General features: G+C 39.9%; 1 protein-coding gene across 1 annotated transcript in view; it reads right to left on the reverse strand.

Moving 5' to 3' along the window:
* The window catches only part of SNX3 (sorting nexin 3), a gene marked incomplete at its 5' end in the record, with an annotated part of 49,706 nt that overhangs the window by 7,738 nt on the left and 23,207 nt on the right, over window positions 1-18,761 (reverse strand). The window contains 1 exon segment of the mRNA NM_001133205.1: window positions 3,672-3,767. Coding sequence (NP_001126677.1) covers window positions 3,672-3,767 — 96 coding nt within the window.

Genomic DNA, 18,761 nt, shown 5'->3' on the forward strand with positions numbered 1-18,761 from the left:
GTGTGCCACATGGTATGTTAAGCAAAGCCCAAAGCCTATGTATCAAGACACTTCTCAGCTAAGTGCGGTGGCTCATGCCTGTAATCCCAGCACTTTGGGAGGCCAAGGCAGGAGGATTACTTGAGGCCAGGAATTGGAGACCAGCCTGGGCAACATAGTGAAGCCCCATCCTTACAAAAAAATTTTAAAAATTAGCTGGACATGGTGGCTCATGCCTGTAGTCCCAGCTACTTGGGAGGCTGAGGCAGGAAAATCACTTGAGACCAGGAGTTAGAGGATATTATAGTATGCTATGATCACGCCACTGCATTTCAGCCTGGGCAACAGAGCAAGGCTCTGTCAATCAATTAATCAATCAATCTCCTAACCATCTGTAAGTTGTATATAGTGAGATATAAATCTTTATTTCCTAATAGACAAATATCTCAACTCCATTTGCTGAATTCCTTTCCCACTGAATGACAATGCTATTTTTGTTATGAACTAAATTCCCTATAAATACATGGGTCAAAGTCTAAACTCTATTACATTCCACTAATCTATTTGTCCAACCTAAAGCAATATACACTGCATAACAGTGTTTCCCATCAGAGATGGACCACTTAAGATAATAACTGTGGTGCCTTAAGATTATAATGGAGGTGAAGAATTCCTATTGCCTAGAGATGTCTTGGTGATCCTGACTCTGTGCAGGCCTAGGCTACTATGTATATTTGTGACTTAATTTTTAAGAAAAAGTTAAAAAAATTTAAATAGAGAAAAGCTTATAGAATAAGAATATAAAGAACATATTTTTGTACATTTGTTCAATGTGTTTGTGTTTTAAGCTAAGTGTTATTACAAGAGTCAAAAAGTTAAAGTGAAAAGTTTAAAAAGTAAGCTAAGGTTAATTTATTATTGAAGAAAAATATTTTATAAATTATAAATTTCAATGTACAGTGTTTATAAAGCCTACAGTAATAAACAGTAATGTCCTAGGTCTTCTCATTCACTTGCCACATACTCACTGACTCACCCAGAACAACTTTCAATCCTGCAAGCTCCATTTATGGTAAGTGCCCTATACAGGTGTACCACTTAAAAAATCTTCCATGCTTTAAAAAAAAAAAAAAAATCTTCCACACTTTATTTTTTACCATATCTTTTCTATCTTTAGATGCACAAATGCTTCCCACTGTGTTACAACTGCCTGTAGTATTCAGTACAGTAACATGTTGGATAGGCTTGTAGTCTAGGAGCAATAGGCTGTACCATATAGCCTAGGTGTGTAGTAGGCTACACCACCTGGGTTTGTGTGAGTATACTCATATGATGTTTGCACAAACAATGAAATCACCTAACGATGCATTTCTTAGAATGTATTCTCATCATTAAGTGCCATATGACTACACCACATTGTCTGAATTACTATAGCCTTAAGATATGTTTTGGGTCAGGTGCAGTGGCTCACATCTGTAATCCCAGCACTTTGGGAGGCCAAGGAGGGAGGATCACCTGAGGTCAGGAGTTCGAGACCAGCTTGGCCAACATGATGAAACCCCATCTCTACCAAAAATATAAAAAAATTAGCTGAGTGTGGTGGTGGGTGCCTGTAATCCCAGCTACTCGGGAGGCTGAGGTAGGAGAATTGCTTGAATCCAGGAGATGGAGGTTGCAGTGAGCCGACATGATGCCACTGCACTCCAGAGTGAGGCTCAGTCTCAAAAAAAATAAAAAAATAAAAAAAAATAAAAAGAGATGTTTTGATGTCTGGTAGAACAAATACCTGCTGCCCACTATATACTGAAAATATTTTTTGGTTATTCTTGAGCTTTTTCCAGTTCCAAAGCTCATACATAAATCTGCAACTTTATAAACACCCCTACTGAAATTTCTACTAGAATCTTATGAATTTATAAATAAGTTAGAAGATACGCTCTACTTCATGCAGGTCTCTGCTAATGTCACCTAGAGTGAGGCCTTCCCTTGTGCTCTATATGAGAGTGGCTCCCCTGGCACTTCCTACTTCCCTTAGTTTAGCTTTGTTTTTTTTAGAGCTTCTCATCATCTGACATCTATATATTTTACTATATTTTTCCTGCCTTCTCTTCAACAACCCCCTCCCCCGCAATTTATCTAATGGGATATAAGCACCATAAAAGAGGGGACCTTAATTTGTTAATAGCTCTACCTGTAACTCCTAGAACACAAAGAACGAGCTAAAATGTTCATAAAATAAAAAAATCTTCAAAAGTAAACATTCCAAATGAGGAATACAGTATTACACTTCTTTTTTTTTTTTTTTTTGAGACAGGGTCTGGCTCTGGTGCCCATGCTGGAGTGCAGGGGCGAGACTACAGCTCACTGCAACCTCTGCCTCCTGGGCTCAAGTGATCCTCTTGCCTCAGCCTCCTGAGTGCTGGGACTACAGGTACATGTCACCACGCCTGGCTAATTTTTGTATTTTTGGTAGCGATGGGGTTTCGCATGTTGCCCAGGCTGGTCTCGAACTCCTTGGCTTAAGTGATCCACCCGCGTTGGCCTCCTGAAGTGCTGGGATTATAGGCGTAAGCCACTGCACCTGGCCCCTCTTTATTTAGGTCTTGTCTTTTGGTAAAGTTTGAGAGCTTTCTTAACACAGATTTTGTATTTCTAGTTTTATTCATATTTTAAAATTTTGGAAGAGATGGGGCCTCACTATGTTGCCCAGGCTGGTCTTGAACTGCTGGGCTCAAGAGATCCTCCTGACTCAGCCTACCAAAGTACCGAGATTATAGGCATGAGCCACCATGCCCGGCCTTCTTTACATTTTTGTTGGAATGCTATGATCTGCATATTTTGTGCTCATATGCAGCCACTTTTATCTTAAGCTAGAAACAGAAAAAAAAAAAAAAACCCCTTATTAAACTTCAGAAATGAGTACAGACTAGCCTTCATCTAGTTCAGGACTCCTACCATACCCATACCTTTTTACCTACTTTCTAGTCACAAAATAACTTTTCATCATTCTGAGCACACCACGTCCTTCCATGACTCCTTGCCTCTGATGTCATTCTGAGGCAGGGCTGAAATGAGAGACATGAGTGAGACCTTGCTTTAATTTATTTTGATGCCAAAGCTACCAAATTCTATTCTAAGAGAAGATCAGGCATGTAACAGTGTTTTTAAATTGCAGGCAGCAACCCATTAGTGGATCATGGCCATCATTTAAAAATGCTAATCTGAAGAATATCAGCACATATCACACAGAGTGAAGTCATTACTGCTTTATGAAACTTCTGTTACATGAACATATGTGTGATGAAAAAAACTTATGTGTCACTAAAACAAAATTGGAAATACACTGACATTTATAAAATGTATTGAGGAAGAGAAACTTGGCTTAAGTGTGTGGAGAAGGGAAGATGGAATAGGACGATGAGGGAAAGGAAGGAAGTAATAGCAAGAAGGTTCTAAGAAGTGTTATTAAAGTGTGAGTCAGCAAAGACCTCAACTGGGCCAAAGTAGACAAGAGAAAGAGTTCTAAGGAAAATTTACACAGACTCTACCTCTATAAAATGACACTGAACTATTTGAAAAAAAGGAATCATATTTGCTTTTACCCATTTTATTCAATATCATTTTCCTGAGAAATATTAAACATTAAAACTTGGAATGTTTTGCTTTAAAGTTGCATTATAAATCATTCTTACCTTGCTCTCTCTTTCTAATTCACTTCGCAGCCATTCAAAGTCACTGTATCTTCTTCTAACAGTAGATTCTTTCAGCTTGAAAATAGGAAGATTTGTCTGAAACAAAAAAAGTTACTCCTAAATTGAAGCACATTAAGGAAACTTCAAAAAAATGGGGGGACGGGGGAATCTAGGCTTGCCAATTGATAATATGGCAAGCCTGATTACCTTAACAAAAGAAATCATGACTTTTTCTTTTTTTGAGACAGAATCTCGCTTTGTCACCTAGGCTGGAGTGCAATGGCACGATCTCGGCTCACTGCAACCTCCACCTCCCAGGTTCAAATGATTTTTCTGCCTCAGCCACCCAAGTAGCTGGGATTACAGGCACCCACCATCATGCCCAGCTAATTTTTGTATTTTTGTAGAGATGGGGTTTTATCATGTTGTCCAGGCTGGTCTTGAACTCCTGACCTCAGGTGATCCGCCTGCCTCGGTCTCCCAAAGTGCTGGGATTACAGGCATGAGCCACGGCACCCGGCCAAAATCATGTCGTTTTTAAGATGAACTTTTACCCATAACAAAATAAAACTTTGCTAGTTCCTTTTTTTTTGAGACAGAATCTCACTCCGTCGCCCAGGCAGTGATGCGATCTTGGCTCACTGCAACCTCCGCCTCCTAGGGTCAAGTGATTCTCCTGCCTCAGCCTCCTGAGTAGCTGGGATTATAGGCACCCGCCACCAGGCCTGGCTAATTTTCTTGTATTTTTAGTAGAGGCGGGGTTTCACCATGTTGGCCAGGCTGGTGGTCTCAAACTCCCGACCTCAAGTGATCTGCCGCCTCAGCCTCCCAAAGTGCTAGGCTTACAGGCCTGAGCCACTGCCTGGCCCACTAGTTCTTTAAAAGTATTTACACAAGAATACAACTTTTAAATGTACCTTTGCATGCATGCTTTTGGATGTCATTCTGCCTGAGGTTATTTGCATAAATGTAGGTCATTTTCTTATTATTTCAGTGAGCTTTAAAAATGTCAACTAAGCAGGGGTGAAAAAAGGCTAGCTCTTGACTATTCTCCAGCTTAGCTAGTACCTCAGCAAACAGTCCTCATAGGGTAAATATACCTTACCTTTTAATTTTTAAAATTTTATTTTCTTGGTGCTCATTCATTATAGCAAAACCCCAACTTATGTCTCAATGCCTATCACACTGCCCGTTGATGTAGAAACTCTTTTTCTTCTCCCAGAGACAGGGTCTCACTCCATTGCCCAGGCTGGATTTAAATTCCTAGGCTCCAGCAATCCTCTCGCCTTGGCCTCCCGGGTAGCTGGGACTACAGGGTCATACCACTGTGTTGGCTCACTTTTTTTTGATTTGATTTTATTTTTTTGAGGCAGAATCTCACTCTGTCGCCCAGGCTGTAGTGCAGTGGCGCGATCTTGGCTCACTGCAATCTCCGCCGCCTGGGTTCACACCATTCTCCTGCCTCAGCCTCCCAAGTAGCTGGGACTACAGATGCCTGCCACCATGGACGGCTAATTTTTTGTATTTTTAGTGGAGACGGGGTTTCATCGTGTTAGCCAGGATGGTCTCCATCTCCTGACCTCGTGATCTGCCCACCTTAGCCTCCCAAAGTGCTGGGATTACAGGTGTGAGCCACCACGACTGGCCCACTTAGCTGCTTCTAAATGAAACCAAAATATTTTGTTATGAGGACTAGATTAGATCTTGCATAATAAAAGACCTAAATAAAACATTATTCTTAATGGCTTTCTAAAAAATGCCAAGAAGAGCAGGGAAAGTGCTGCATACAGTGTCTGTGGGTCTTACCACTAGTAGGAAATTAAATCGTACTCAGTAGACCAAGCTCATAAACCCAGAGCTTTGAAGGCGGAGGGCAAGTTCAAGAACTGAAAACATAACACTCAGTACTTTGAAGTTACACCTGAATGTAAGAAAATTTCTGGACACTGTTCTTTATAAGATTGCAAAGGCTACTTGTTGCCACTTCAGTCAACTTCTAAATTTAAAAAAAGTAACAAGAAAGATTTCTATTATCTTTTACTGGATCCCCTTTAAAGAAAAAACATGTGGCAGGGCGCGGTGGCTCACGACTGTAATCCCAGCACTTAGGAAGGCTGAGGCGGGCGGATCACGAGGTCAGAAGATCGAGACTATCCTGGCTAACGCGGTGAAACCCCGTCTCTACTAAAAATACAAAAAAATCAGCCGGACATAGTGGCGGGCGCCTATAGTCCCAGCTACTCGGGAGGCTGAGGCATGAGAATGGCATGAACCCAGGAGGAGGAGCTTGCAGTAAGCTGAGATCGCGCCACTGCACTCCAGCCTGGGCGACTGAGCGAGACTCCATCTCCAAAAACAACAACAACAACAACAAGAAAAAATATGCTAGGCCTGGCGTGGTGGCTCACGCCTGTAATCCCAGCTCTTTGGGAGGCCGAGGTGGGCCGATCACAAGGTCAGGAGTTCGAGATCAGCCTGGGCAAGAGATCAGCCTGGCTAATACGGTGAAACCCTGTCTCCACTGAAAATACAAAACTTAGCAGGGCATGGTGGCGGGCGCCTGCAATCCCAGCTACTTGGGAGGCTGAGGCAGGAGAACTGCTTGAACCCGGGAGGTGGAGGTGGCAGTAAGGCGAAGATCGCTCCACTGCACTCTAGCCTGAGCGACAGAGCAAGACTCCGACTCAAAAAAAAAAAAAAAAAAATGCTACCAAATCCAATAAAAAATGGTTTATGACTAACAACACTAAAGACTATTAGGAGTGGTATGAGACCAGTATTTTATCATTAAGAATAGATTTTAGACCGGGCATGGTGGCTCATGACTGTAATCCTAGTGCTTTGGGAGGCTGAGATGGGAGGACTGCTTGAGGCCAAGAGTTACCAGCCTGGGAAACATAAAAAGATTCCATCTCTACAAAAAATAAAATAAATTTACTGGGTATGGTGGCATGTGCCTGTAGTCCTAACTACTTGGGAGGCTGAGGTGGGAGGATCTCTTGAGCCCAGGAGTCAGGAGTTCAAGACTGTAGTGAACTACGATTGCACCACTGCACTCCAGGATGGGCAACAAATGAGACCCTCTCTCAAAAAAAAAAAAAAAAAAAAAAAAGGGAAGAAAAATTTTATTTTATTTGAGACAGGGTCTCACTCTGTAACCCAGGCTGGAGAGCAGAGGCATGATCATGGCAGGGTCAAGTGATTTCTCCTACCTCAACCCCCTGTGTAGCTCAGACTACAGGCACATGCCATCACACTTGGCTAATTTTTGTACTTTTGGTGAGACAGGGTTTCACCATGTTGCTCAGGCTGGTCTTGAACTCCTGAGTACAAGCAATCCATCTGTATTGGACTCCCAAAGTGCTGGGATTACAGGCATGAGCCACCGTGCCCAGCCAAAAAGATTTTAAAATGTGCAAAATATCACAAAGTTTGTAGGAGACAGAAATGACTTAACATAATAACTAATGCCATACCCTACCAAAAATACTACTCAACACTATATATTCTCTTAGATTACATTCTGTCCGTTAATTCAGACTTTGAACTAATTAGCACAGAATTTGCATAGAACTGCAAAGTGTTTTACAATTGGAAGAAAAAAGTTAAGTGCCACCTGAAGCAAAGACTGGCTTCCTACTGTGTATACAGGGACATCATCTTGTAATATTCACTCCTAAGAAAGTTCTACTTATTTGTTAAGCTTAATGCTACTGGTAAGTAGCTGTCATTCAGTACAAGAAAAGCTTTTTATTCAGGACCTTAAATCCATTTTGTAGTGGTCTCAAGTTTTTCCTAAGTGTATTAACTTCTCTATGTTGTATACCTTATAGCTTAGGATTTTCAACAGATGCTATTGGGCATAACAGTGTATAGGTTTCAAGCATGAAACCAAATCTCACAAGAGATTTAAAAGCACTTGAATTTTCTTTCCCAGGTAACCACAACATTTGTTCATTGTATTAATGACTAAGGAAAAAATTGCACCTAACAAGACTCTTATTATACTAAAAGTCAAGCTTATATTTAAAGATGCTGGCTTGTTGTACAGAGGGTATTCTCATTCCCCACAGGGAATAAAATTAGGTCCCCTGGAGAGTAGAATAATTCCCAGAAAGAAAGCACTGGATTATTTCTCTCTAATTTCACCTATTGGCTTTTTAACCAAGTTCACCCTTCCGCATTAAAATATTAAGTCTTTGTAAATGTCTTAAAGATAAAAAGGCCTTTACAGAGTTGAGTGTTTTCTGCAGGTGAGATTTTACATTCTGAATTCCCTCCTCTCAAATTACTTTACAAAGGGGATTAACTGCTCTCTTTATTCAAATACGTTAAGATCAAGCTTGTGAAAAGAGTCCCCTAAGAATTTTCATACTTCTGGGTATGGAAGTCTATAAAGTTAATCTCTGAAACAACATATCAAGCTTACAGGTACCATGTTGAGAGAAGAGTGCCAATTCAGCTCATTTTACCTTCCATTTTCCCTTTTGAACTTTTGACACAATCATGATTATATCTGATTCACTCTAATAGAAAGGGGAGGGGTGAGGGGGAAAAGTCCTTTCCCTTCTATGATTAGCTAATAGTTTGACAGTTTATATACTTAAATTTAGAGGACCATGATAGCTTAAGAAAGTTCTTTTAGTTTTCTTAACTGGTTATGATTTCTCTTTTTGCATGAGGACTGCTTTAGAGTTTAAAGTCACATCAAGAAATTCAAACATCACTTGCCCATTACATATGCAGTGGTTAACTTACTTAGCCTGTTAAACGTCTTCCCGATCATTACAAGGACTTGTAATTCAATGTAACTGATTAAAATAACTAAGTGCAAAATGTGGGGTTTTTGTTGTTGTTGTTGTTGTTTGTTTAAGGTACTGAACTATCACTGCTGAAACTCCTGTGATTGGTCACTTTCAATTTATTTAACTTTTATAAAATGATTGAAGGGAGGAGAGGTTTTTTACCTACAGCTTCAGGAGGACTAAACTATTATTTACTGATCATCTATAAAAGGGCACCATGCTAGATAAGGGAGAATCATTATTTATAATGATGAATAAGATGCAGACCTGGCCCTTATGAAACATACACCAATCAAGAAGGTTAGAAAATAAGCATATAAAAAGTTGAATTTCCATGGTTAAAAATACTACAAACTGGCTGGGCACGATGGCTCAAGCCTGTAATCCCTGTACCTTGGAAGGCTGAGGTGGGAGGATCACAGGAGTTTGAGACCAGGCTGGGCAACATGGTGAGACCCCCATCTCTACAAAAAATAAAAAATTACCTGGGCAGGCTGGGTGTGGTGGCTCATGCCTGTAATCCCAGCACTTTGGGAGGCCGAGGCGGGTGGATCATCTGAGGTCAGGAGTTAGCGACCAGCCTGGCCAACATGGTGAAACCCTGTCTCTACTAAAAATACAAAACTTAGCCAGGCATGGTGGCGGGTGCCTGTAATCCCAGCTACTCAGGACGCTGAGACAGAATTGCTTGAACCTGGGAGGCGGAGACTGCAGTGAACCAAGATTGCGCCATTGCACTCCAGCCTGGGCAACAAGAGCGAAACTCTGTTTAAAAAAAAAAAAAATTAGCTGGGCATGGTGGCACATGCCTGTAGTGGGAAGATAAGGTGTCAGGATGGCTTCAGCCTTCGAGGCTGAGGCTGCATGAGCTGTGATCACATCACTCACTGTACTTCAGCCTGGGTGACAGAGGGAGACGGTCTCAAATAAAAGGGGAGCATTTTGGTGAATACATTATCCATTACTCTATTAAATGCACATAACTTTTAAATCAACAATTTCAATGGGAATTAATCCTACAAATATTTCCACACATACAAAAATATTTTAGCATTGTTTGTAATAGAAACAAAAAAACCCAAAAAAGACCAGAAACAATAAATCTTACATTACAAACTTATATTACACAGCTTTTTACAAAATATAACTCAGCCATAGGTTAATCAGAAAAGCTGTCTAGAATGTATGACATGTAAAAAGTTTCAGGCCGGGTGCGGTGGCTTATGCCTATAATCCCAGCACTTTGGGAGGCTGAGGCGGGTAGATCACTTGAGGTCAGGAGTTCAAGACCAGCCTGGCCAATACAGTGAAACCCCATCTCTACTAAAAATACAAACATTAGCCGGGCGAGGTGGCACGAGCCTGTAATTCCTGCTACTCCGGAGGCTATGGCAGGATAATCGCTTGAACCCGGGAGGCGGAGGTTGCAGTGAGGTGAGATCATGCCACTGCACTCCAGCCTGGGCGACAGAGCGAGACTCCACCTCAAAAAAAAAAAAGTTTCAGAACAGTATATTATATAGCATAATACCATTTGTATAATATGAAAAGCACGGAAGAATTGACAATTGATTTGGCCCAGATTCATTCATTCTTTCCCTTCCTTTTTTTTCCTTTCCTCAGACTCTCTGCTTCCCATCCCTCTCTCCCTCCCTTCCTTCCTTTAGAGACAGGGTCTCCCTAAGTTGCTCAGGCTGGTCTTGAACTCCTGGGCTCAAGGGATCCTTCCACCTCAGCCTCCCAAAGTGCTGGAATATGAGGTGTGAGCCACCGCGAACGGCCAGTCAGGACTCTTTTTTGTTTTGTTTGTTTTTGATACAGAGTTTCGCTCTTGTCGCCCATGCTAGGGTAAAATGGCGCGAGTGCAATGGCCTCAGCCAGGACTCTTTTAACACAGAGCTAGCCATACTATAAAACAGTTGAAAATGGTGAAAATAGTGTGAGCTAAATGCAGAGAAGAAACAAGTACAGGGTATATTTAGTATATAATTCTAAATATTCTAAAGCATAGGGAATGATGGGAAATAAAACTGAAAAGTTTAAATTGCACTCTAAATATGGGGCTAAGGCGACTGACTACCTGTGAGCGCCAGGAGTTAATAAATATGTTTGAATAGAAAAATGATAGCTATGAACAGAAAAAACAGAACAGAGAAGTTACTACAGAAGTAGAAGCCACAGATGAGCTGCATGTAGGATTAAGGTGTAGAATTAAGAACAGATGGCTCTAGTTGATTCTTAGGTTTATCTGCTTTGAAGTGTATGGACAAGAGTCAGACTACTGAGGCAAATTACAGCAAAAATCCCTTAAAGGTTTTATCTTGGATGCCACTTTAAATGCTCTAGATTTACCCAGAAAGAATGCCGAATTCTGAAATTAAATGTAAATCAGGCTTAAATATTGTTAACTTACTTTAAGATGACTAAAACTTTTGAAATTTAAGTAGCAAAGATTTAGTATTCTCTCACCCTAATATTCATATTTTCCCCCTAATTTTAAGAGAAGTTGCTTAGTATCAGGCTGAGTATAAAGTGGAAGCCACAATTTTCTTCCTAGCTACTGTTCATTTTATTTCTTAACAGGCAAAAGTGTTAAATACAACCATCTGTATGAAATAATATTTGTAGGAAATACAAGAAATATGTTATTTGTGGGAAATAACAATAGATCAGCTGATACGGGCACAGTGATCACAGACAGGTAAGATGGGAGACAAGCAAAAGTAAAGTACAGCATGGGGCAAGAACCAAAAAGCAAGCCACAGCCTTCATCTATTTGTATAGGTATATACTAGTAAATGCTGAAGAAGATGAGTTTGAGTAACCCTGGACTACTTTAGACTTCAATTTTGTTCATGGAGTTCAAAAGTTCTGCAAATCACATTTCATTATAAATCTGAAGCAAAGACAGAGGCTCAAATAATCTGGATAGCTCTCAAGGGTTCTATATAAGAAACCCAATATTAACAGTCACTTAAAGCTATGTCAGGGCCCAAACTAACATTAAAAGAGCAGAGAACTGTAATTGTCTGCATCTCAAAAAAGTTAAGTTGGTTTCGTGGAATCCACTGAGTCTATAAAACTATCTTATTCCACACTCAAAATATGCCTTTGTTAATTGTTATTTGCCAAATGCTAGTTAATTTGTTACCACTACTTAGTAACATTTCTTTGGAAAACTATAAAATAGATTACCAACATTATCAAAGAAGACAGGAAAAAAAAAGAGGGTCTCCCTGTGTTGCCAAGGGTGGAGTACAGAGGCAAGATTCTAGCGCACTACAGGCACTCGGGCTGGAGGGATCCTCCCACCTCTGGTGGGTTTTTTTTTTTTTTTTTTTTTTTTGAGACAGAGTCTCCCTTGTCGCTCAGGCTGGACAGAGTCTCCCTTGTCGCTCAGGCTGGAGTGCAATGGCGCGATATCTGCTCACTGCAACCTCCGCCTCCTGCCTCAGCCTTCCGAGTAGCTGGGATTACAGGCACGTGCCACCACGCCCAGCTAATTTTTTGTATCTTTAGTAGAGACAGGGTTTCACCATGTTGGCCAGGCTGGTCTTGAACTCCTGACCTCGTGATCCACCCGCCTCAACCTCCCAAAGTGCTGAGATTACCGGCGAGAGCCACTGCACGCAGCCCTCTGGTCGTTTCTTTAGTCACCTTTAATCTAGAAGAGTCACCCCCTGTCTTGTTGTCATTCAAGACATTGACAATAAAGAGTTCAGAGCAACTCTACATTTGGGTTTGTCTGTTTCCTCATGACCAGCTTTGTTTTGCATTGTTGGCAGTAATGTTCCTAAATGGCAGGAATGTTGACGCTTTCCATCAAAAGGCACATAATGTCAGTTTGTCCCATTACTGGGTCACTTGGTAAGGAGAGGTCAGATTCCTCCAATAGTTAACTTTTCCCCACCTTTTAATACCTTTTTCTTGAACCAGCCTTTCATAATAAAATTTATTGCCATTTAGAATTTGCCTAGCTAATTCGAACTTACAAAACTATCAGACTACAAAATAAACTCTGCTTCCTAGAGAATTCACATTTTTAGGTGAAGTTATTTATCTAACTTTAACCATTAGGAGAGAGATTGCTTTATTGAAGGAAAGCCCCACTCCCTGCCAAATACAGTATGAATATACCGATGTATTAAGTACAGAATGTTCTCAATTTGTTGATTTAATAAACAGAATTAAACAAGGGTTTATAGTCTACTTGGATATTTGTACTCTTCTCGAGAAATTCGGGGTAATGCTCAAGCTGCTGGGTATCTTGCTTTTCATTTGCAAGATGAGAATATATTTTGCTTGGCTTATGAAAAAGTGATGAAATAATTACAAGATCCTGAGACATTCAAAGAACTAGAAAAGAACAAGACTAAAAACCTGAAGAGAATTGTTCAATGTTATTTTGTTGCTGTCTATTTGTTCTAATATACTAGGAACAAAACTGCAAAGCAATAAAATGTTAAAACAGATATGTGTATGCCAGATACTCTTAAACTACTATTTTTATAAAAGAGAAACCAGCCATTTTCCACAAAAAGTATTACTAATCACACAGGGTAAGAACATCAGGAATGCAAATGGATATTATATACTAAGGAAAAGATTTCTGAAACCATGGTATAGAGGTCTAAAACAAGTGTTCCCTTCAAGTCTAAGCACAGGAAACTACCACATTATTGGTCTCCAAAAAGGTAGGTCTTATACACTTACACGGGCTGACCTATTAAAGTCAGCAGCTCACAGATACCCTATATGTTACCTGATTATCACTGATAGCCAAGCAGAAAACCAAGCCTCAAAATGTGATCACCTGAATATAGCTTAACAATAGATATTAGAAAAATGTTTACTAGGTGTTTCTAGTATTTCTTCAGATAGTGTCACGTGTACATTTGAAAAGAGACTGGCAACAACATCAAAAGTATATTCAATAGGCCATACTCTATTCAACCAACCCTAAGAGATGTAAATGGATGCCCCACTACAGTTCTCATTAAACAGCTGCATTTCTCCAAATATCTACATCTAGAGATAAAAGATAAACTGAGAAGTGCTTAAGCTATTGCTTCGCCCTTCAGTACTTTTGATACCTGTTTTACCCAATCTGGAACAGCATGAATAACTGGAGATATGGTTTATAACCTAGATGAACTCTTAGTAAGGCTGAGAAGAAGTCATTTAAATGAAGAATAAGCTTTTAGTCCAGAGAACCTTTGAAATGTAGATTGTCACTAAGCCAATGTATTTAGTTTCTTTCTTTAAAAAATAAGGACATGCCTTCCAGTGATACAATTCCTCATTATTTTAAAAGAAGTATCCATTATGGTATAATTTCCCAAACAGTAGAGAATAAATTATCTAGACTAGCTTAAATGCATAAACCAAGGAATTCCAGATACTTTTCCTACATTGTCCATATTCTTCATTTGTGAATTAGCAACAAGACTCATTGGAGAGCTCACACAAGGTTTTCAATGAGTAATCTCTAATGAAACTGTGCAGTAATAATTCTATTTTAAAGGAAAATTCATTCATAACAATTCATGAAGATTTACATAATCCTACAGGCTTATGCTGAAATAAAACTTTCTATTAATAGTATAACACCTTTTTTGGACAATCTTTAAAATGCAAAACTATTTTCTGGTATCTTCCCAACTTGTCCAATCCTAAGAAACACACTCAAGTGACACCAACTAGAGAATCTCATGCAACTGATCTAGGGTGGAATCTGAACATCAGTATTTTCAAATGATTCTCAAGTGCATCCAGGGTCAAGAACTGCTGCCCTAGGAGTTCGAGACCAGCCTGGCCAACATGGTGAAACCCCGTCTCTACTAAAAATACAAAAATTAGCTGGGCATGGTGGCACACGCCTGTAATCCCAGCTACTCGGGAGGCTGAGGCAGGAGAATCACTTGAGCCCAGGAGGCAGAGGTTGCAGTGAGCCAAGGTTGTTCCAGTGCACTCCAGCCTCGCCAACAGAGCGAACAACTGCTGCCCTAGACTTAACAAATGTGAAAGAGGGTAGGAACTTGGGAATTTCTACAATCACCAAGTAATTCTGGTTTAGCTTAGCTGGGACAGATATGGGTGATAATATTTTACCTCTTTAAGGGTAGTGATTTGGAATAATACTGTGAGAATGGAGTGTAAAGTCATTATAAGTAAAACTATGATGTGGAAGCCAGTTAAAGAATATTGGTTAAGAAGCTCTATATTCAGTAAGTACTTGTATTTTCTAAGCTTCTACATATGATGCATCAGGCAGCTATGGACTACAGGGACCTCAAGACATCCTCCTCAAGGGTTATATTTACAGTGTAAAGAGCGGGTGGGGAGGGGAGAGTGGAATACTCTTCCAAGATTCATTACATGTACCATTTACAGCCGCAATTTATCACACAGCTCTTTGATGTTTGAATGAAAGGATGGAGACCAGTATTTGAGTAATCAGGGCAAAATTAAAACATAAAAAACATATATATAAAAAAATATACATATAAAACATATACATGTGACAGCTGGGTGCGGTGGCTCACGTCTGTAATCCCAGCACTTTGGGAGGCCGAGGCGGGTGGATCACCTGAGGTCAGGAGTTCCAGACCAGCCTGGCCAACATGGCAAAACCCATTTCTACCAAAAGTATAAAAATTAGCCAGGCGTGGAGGCATATGTCTGTAGTTCCAGCTACTCGGAGGCTGAGGCAGGAGAATCGCTTGAACCCAAGAGGCGGAGGTTGCGGTGAGCCAAAATTGCACCACTGCACTCTAGCCTGGGCAACAGAGTGAGACTCTGTCTCAAAAAAACAAAACAAAACAAAACAAAACATATACATGTGAATATACTGAGTTTGCATAGTGGACTTATAAAAGATATCCTTACAATTAAAAAACATACATACTGACTTGTAGATACACCATTTCAGTATATAGCCTTTTAGATTTTTACATATACAACTCTTATTTTTATTAAATATATTATCAGTTTCTCATATCATTAACATGATTATATATAGACATCTCTGGGTGAGAGGCTGTATAGTACAATGATGAAGCACACAGTTCTGGAACTAGAAAATCTGGGTTTAATCTGAATTCCTGCATTAACCAGCTATCTAACTCTGGGCAAAATGCAATGGATGAAAACTAGATGAAGCCTTGATACAGATCCAGGGAGTTTAAATATTTTCCTTAGAATAAACCCTAAAGGTGAAATTACTAGGCCAAAGACTATAAATGTTAAGTCTTCAAGTTTTCCTCCAGAAAGGCTACTTTGCTATAGAATGAGAAGGAACACTGCAGTAGTAGTAGCTACTTTGGTAGCCTACAACAAATCATGACACTCAATATTTAAATATCTTTCTGTATCCTCTCTCACACTGGTTTGGCCATATGACTGCCTTTGATCAAACATTTGTGAATAGGGGCCTATCCTCTTGGAACATTTGTTCATAAAGACATTCTCTCTTGCGGTCCTGTCACCGTTATTCTGTGAGAAGTCTAGCTCTCCCCATGAAGGAGAACTGAGGACCTGATCTACATCCCCATCTGAGATCCCAGCTGGCAGCCGGCCATATGACTGAGTTATCTCAAAAATAAATCCTCCAGTCCCAGTCAAGTGGCCCCACAGATATCAAGTGGAATAGAGACAAGCCATGACTTCAAGACCTGACCAAACTGTAGAACTGTAATGAAGTGAATGTTTAATTGTAACTGTTTTCGGTCACCAACTTTTAGGGTTTTTACATAGCAATAATCAACTGAAGCAATAATCTGACTTTGGTAGAGTTATGCTAAACAAGATGCAGATCATGAGAGGATAGTATTTCATCTTTAAAAACTTGGTAACTCAAAAGTACACAGACTTGGGCCAGGCGCGGTGGCTCACACCTGTAATCCCAGCATGTTGGGATGCCGAGGTGGGTGAATCACTTGAGGTCAGGAGATCACAACTAGCCTGCCCAATATGGTAAAACCTCGTCTCTACTAAAAATACAAAAATTAGCCGGGCATGGTGGTGCATGCCTGTAGTCCCAGCTACTTGGGAGGCTGAGGCACAAGAATTGCTTGAACCCGGAAAGCGGAGGTTGCAGTGAGCTGATACCACGCACTGCACTCCAGCCTGGGCGACAGAGTGAGACTCTACCTCAAAAAAAAAAAAAGTATATAGACTTGTTATTTATTTAACTCTTCGCTCTTTACTTCTTTTCTACTTCCTTAATTAGCTTCTGATTATATTCTGAGTAGTTGAAGTTCCTCAGTAATATAGAAAAGTCAATTAATTCTTGATTATTCAGCAAGGAAAGTATTCCTTCATAACTTAGAAATCTGATAAAATCAGCTAAGTTTTTCTATGCTAAAGAAAGGTAAGATTCTAAATAAAAACTGTAATTTAAGACTGAGTTGCTCTCTACAATAAATAACTTAATAAACCTCTAAGAATAGTCATATGAAACAGTTTTGGCTGGGCACAATGGCTCGTGCCTGTAATCCCAGCACTTTGAGAGGCTGAAGCAGGATGATTGCTTGAAGCCAGGAGTTCAATACCAACCTGGCCAACATAGCAAGACCCTGTCTCTCTCTCTCTCTCTCTACCTCTCTCTCTTTATATATATCTATATCTATATCTATATATATCTCTATATATATCTATATGTCTATCTATATATCTATATCTATCTATATCTATCTATATATATATCTATATATATCTATCTATATATATCTATATATCTATATCTATATATATATAACAGTTTGCAACCTATATTATAAAAGAACAAAACTAAGCTGTTTCTTCAAAGCTTGAAGTATTACTTGGAAAACTATAAAAAACATGAAAATGAATGTTTAATAAGTCTAAATTCTCTAACACATGAGTGATACATATATTAATAAACTCTTCTAGTCAGAGTGATTAGCTATAATAACAGCAACTAGACATCATGACATTAAACACTATACACATGCATATGCTTTAAATTTGCAGATGGACAGTAATGCCATTACAATACTTTACTCCTTTCATAAAGTTCCACAAAGAATGTTTATTGTTCTAACAGCCTGACAGTACTCAAATCACTTAACATAAATATCTTTTTATTAGAAATGGAAAGAAACTCTTTGGCTAAGAATCCCCTAAATAAACCATGGCTAAGAGGAGCTGCAACTTGCCATCAAAAGTTTCAATACATAATCAGCTTAGCACAATTTAAAATATTTTCTGGCTACTATATCTTCTTTAACTGTTAGGTATAATAAGTGTTTGAGGTGGAGCTGGAGAGCAGAATATTCTGGTTCTTTTCCTTACAATTTAAAATTGATTTCTAAGTACTTTGGCCACCTTTCTCTCCACCTTCCAATACCTTCCCCTCTACTCTGAGTTGCAGAGTTTGTAAGAAAAGGAAATCATTCCAGATCCTTTATCTCTAGCCCTCAAATCTTACTTGGAAGCATGGTAAGATTTTAAACCATGACATCTATAAATATTGATTATGGCAGCTCATTAGCCATTAAAATGATGTTACTTAGAATGCTAGTAAGTATACAGCATAAAAGGCATTAAGAATCTACCATGAGGCCAGGTGTGGTGGCTCACGCCTGTAATCCCAGCACTTTGGGAGGCCGAAGCAGACGGATCGATCACCTGAGGTCAAGAGCTCAAGACCAGCCTGGCTAACATGGTGAAGCCCCATCTCTACTAAAAATACAAAAATTAGCCAGGCATGGTGGTAAGCGCCTGCAATCCAGCTACTCAGGAGGCTGAGGCAGGAGAATCATGTGAACCAGGGAGGCGGAGATTGCAGTGAGCCGAGATCGCGGCACTGCACTCCAGCCTGGGGGACAAGAGTGAGACTCCGTTTCAAAAAAAAAAAAAGAATCTACCATGATGGGCTGGGTGTAGTGGCTCGTGTCTGTAATCCCAGCACCTTGGAAGGCTGAGGTGGGCTGATCACTTGAACTCAGAAGTTTGAGATCAGCCTTGGCAACATAGCAAAACCCTATCTTTACTAAAAATACAAAATTAGCCAGGCATGGTGGCACGCGCCTGTAGTCTCAGCTACTCGGGAGGCTGAAGTGGGAGATCACCTGAGCCCAGGAGGTCAAGGCTGAAGTAAGCTGAGATGGCACCACTGCACTCCAGCCTGGGCAACAGAGTGAGATCCTGCCTCAAAAAAAAAAAAAAAAAAGAATCAACTATAATGGATACCCCTCTCCTCCAAAAAGAATCTACCATGAACTAAGTACATGAACATTGTCCCTGTATCAGCTGATTTTAT

The sequence above is a fragment of the Pongo abelii genome, chromosome 5 (assembly GCF_028885655.2).
Source record: "Pongo abelii isolate AG06213 chromosome 5, NHGRI_mPonAbe1-v2.0_pri, whole genome shotgun sequence".
Lineage (NCBI taxonomy): Eukaryota > Metazoa > Chordata > Mammalia > Primates > Hominidae > Pongo > Pongo abelii.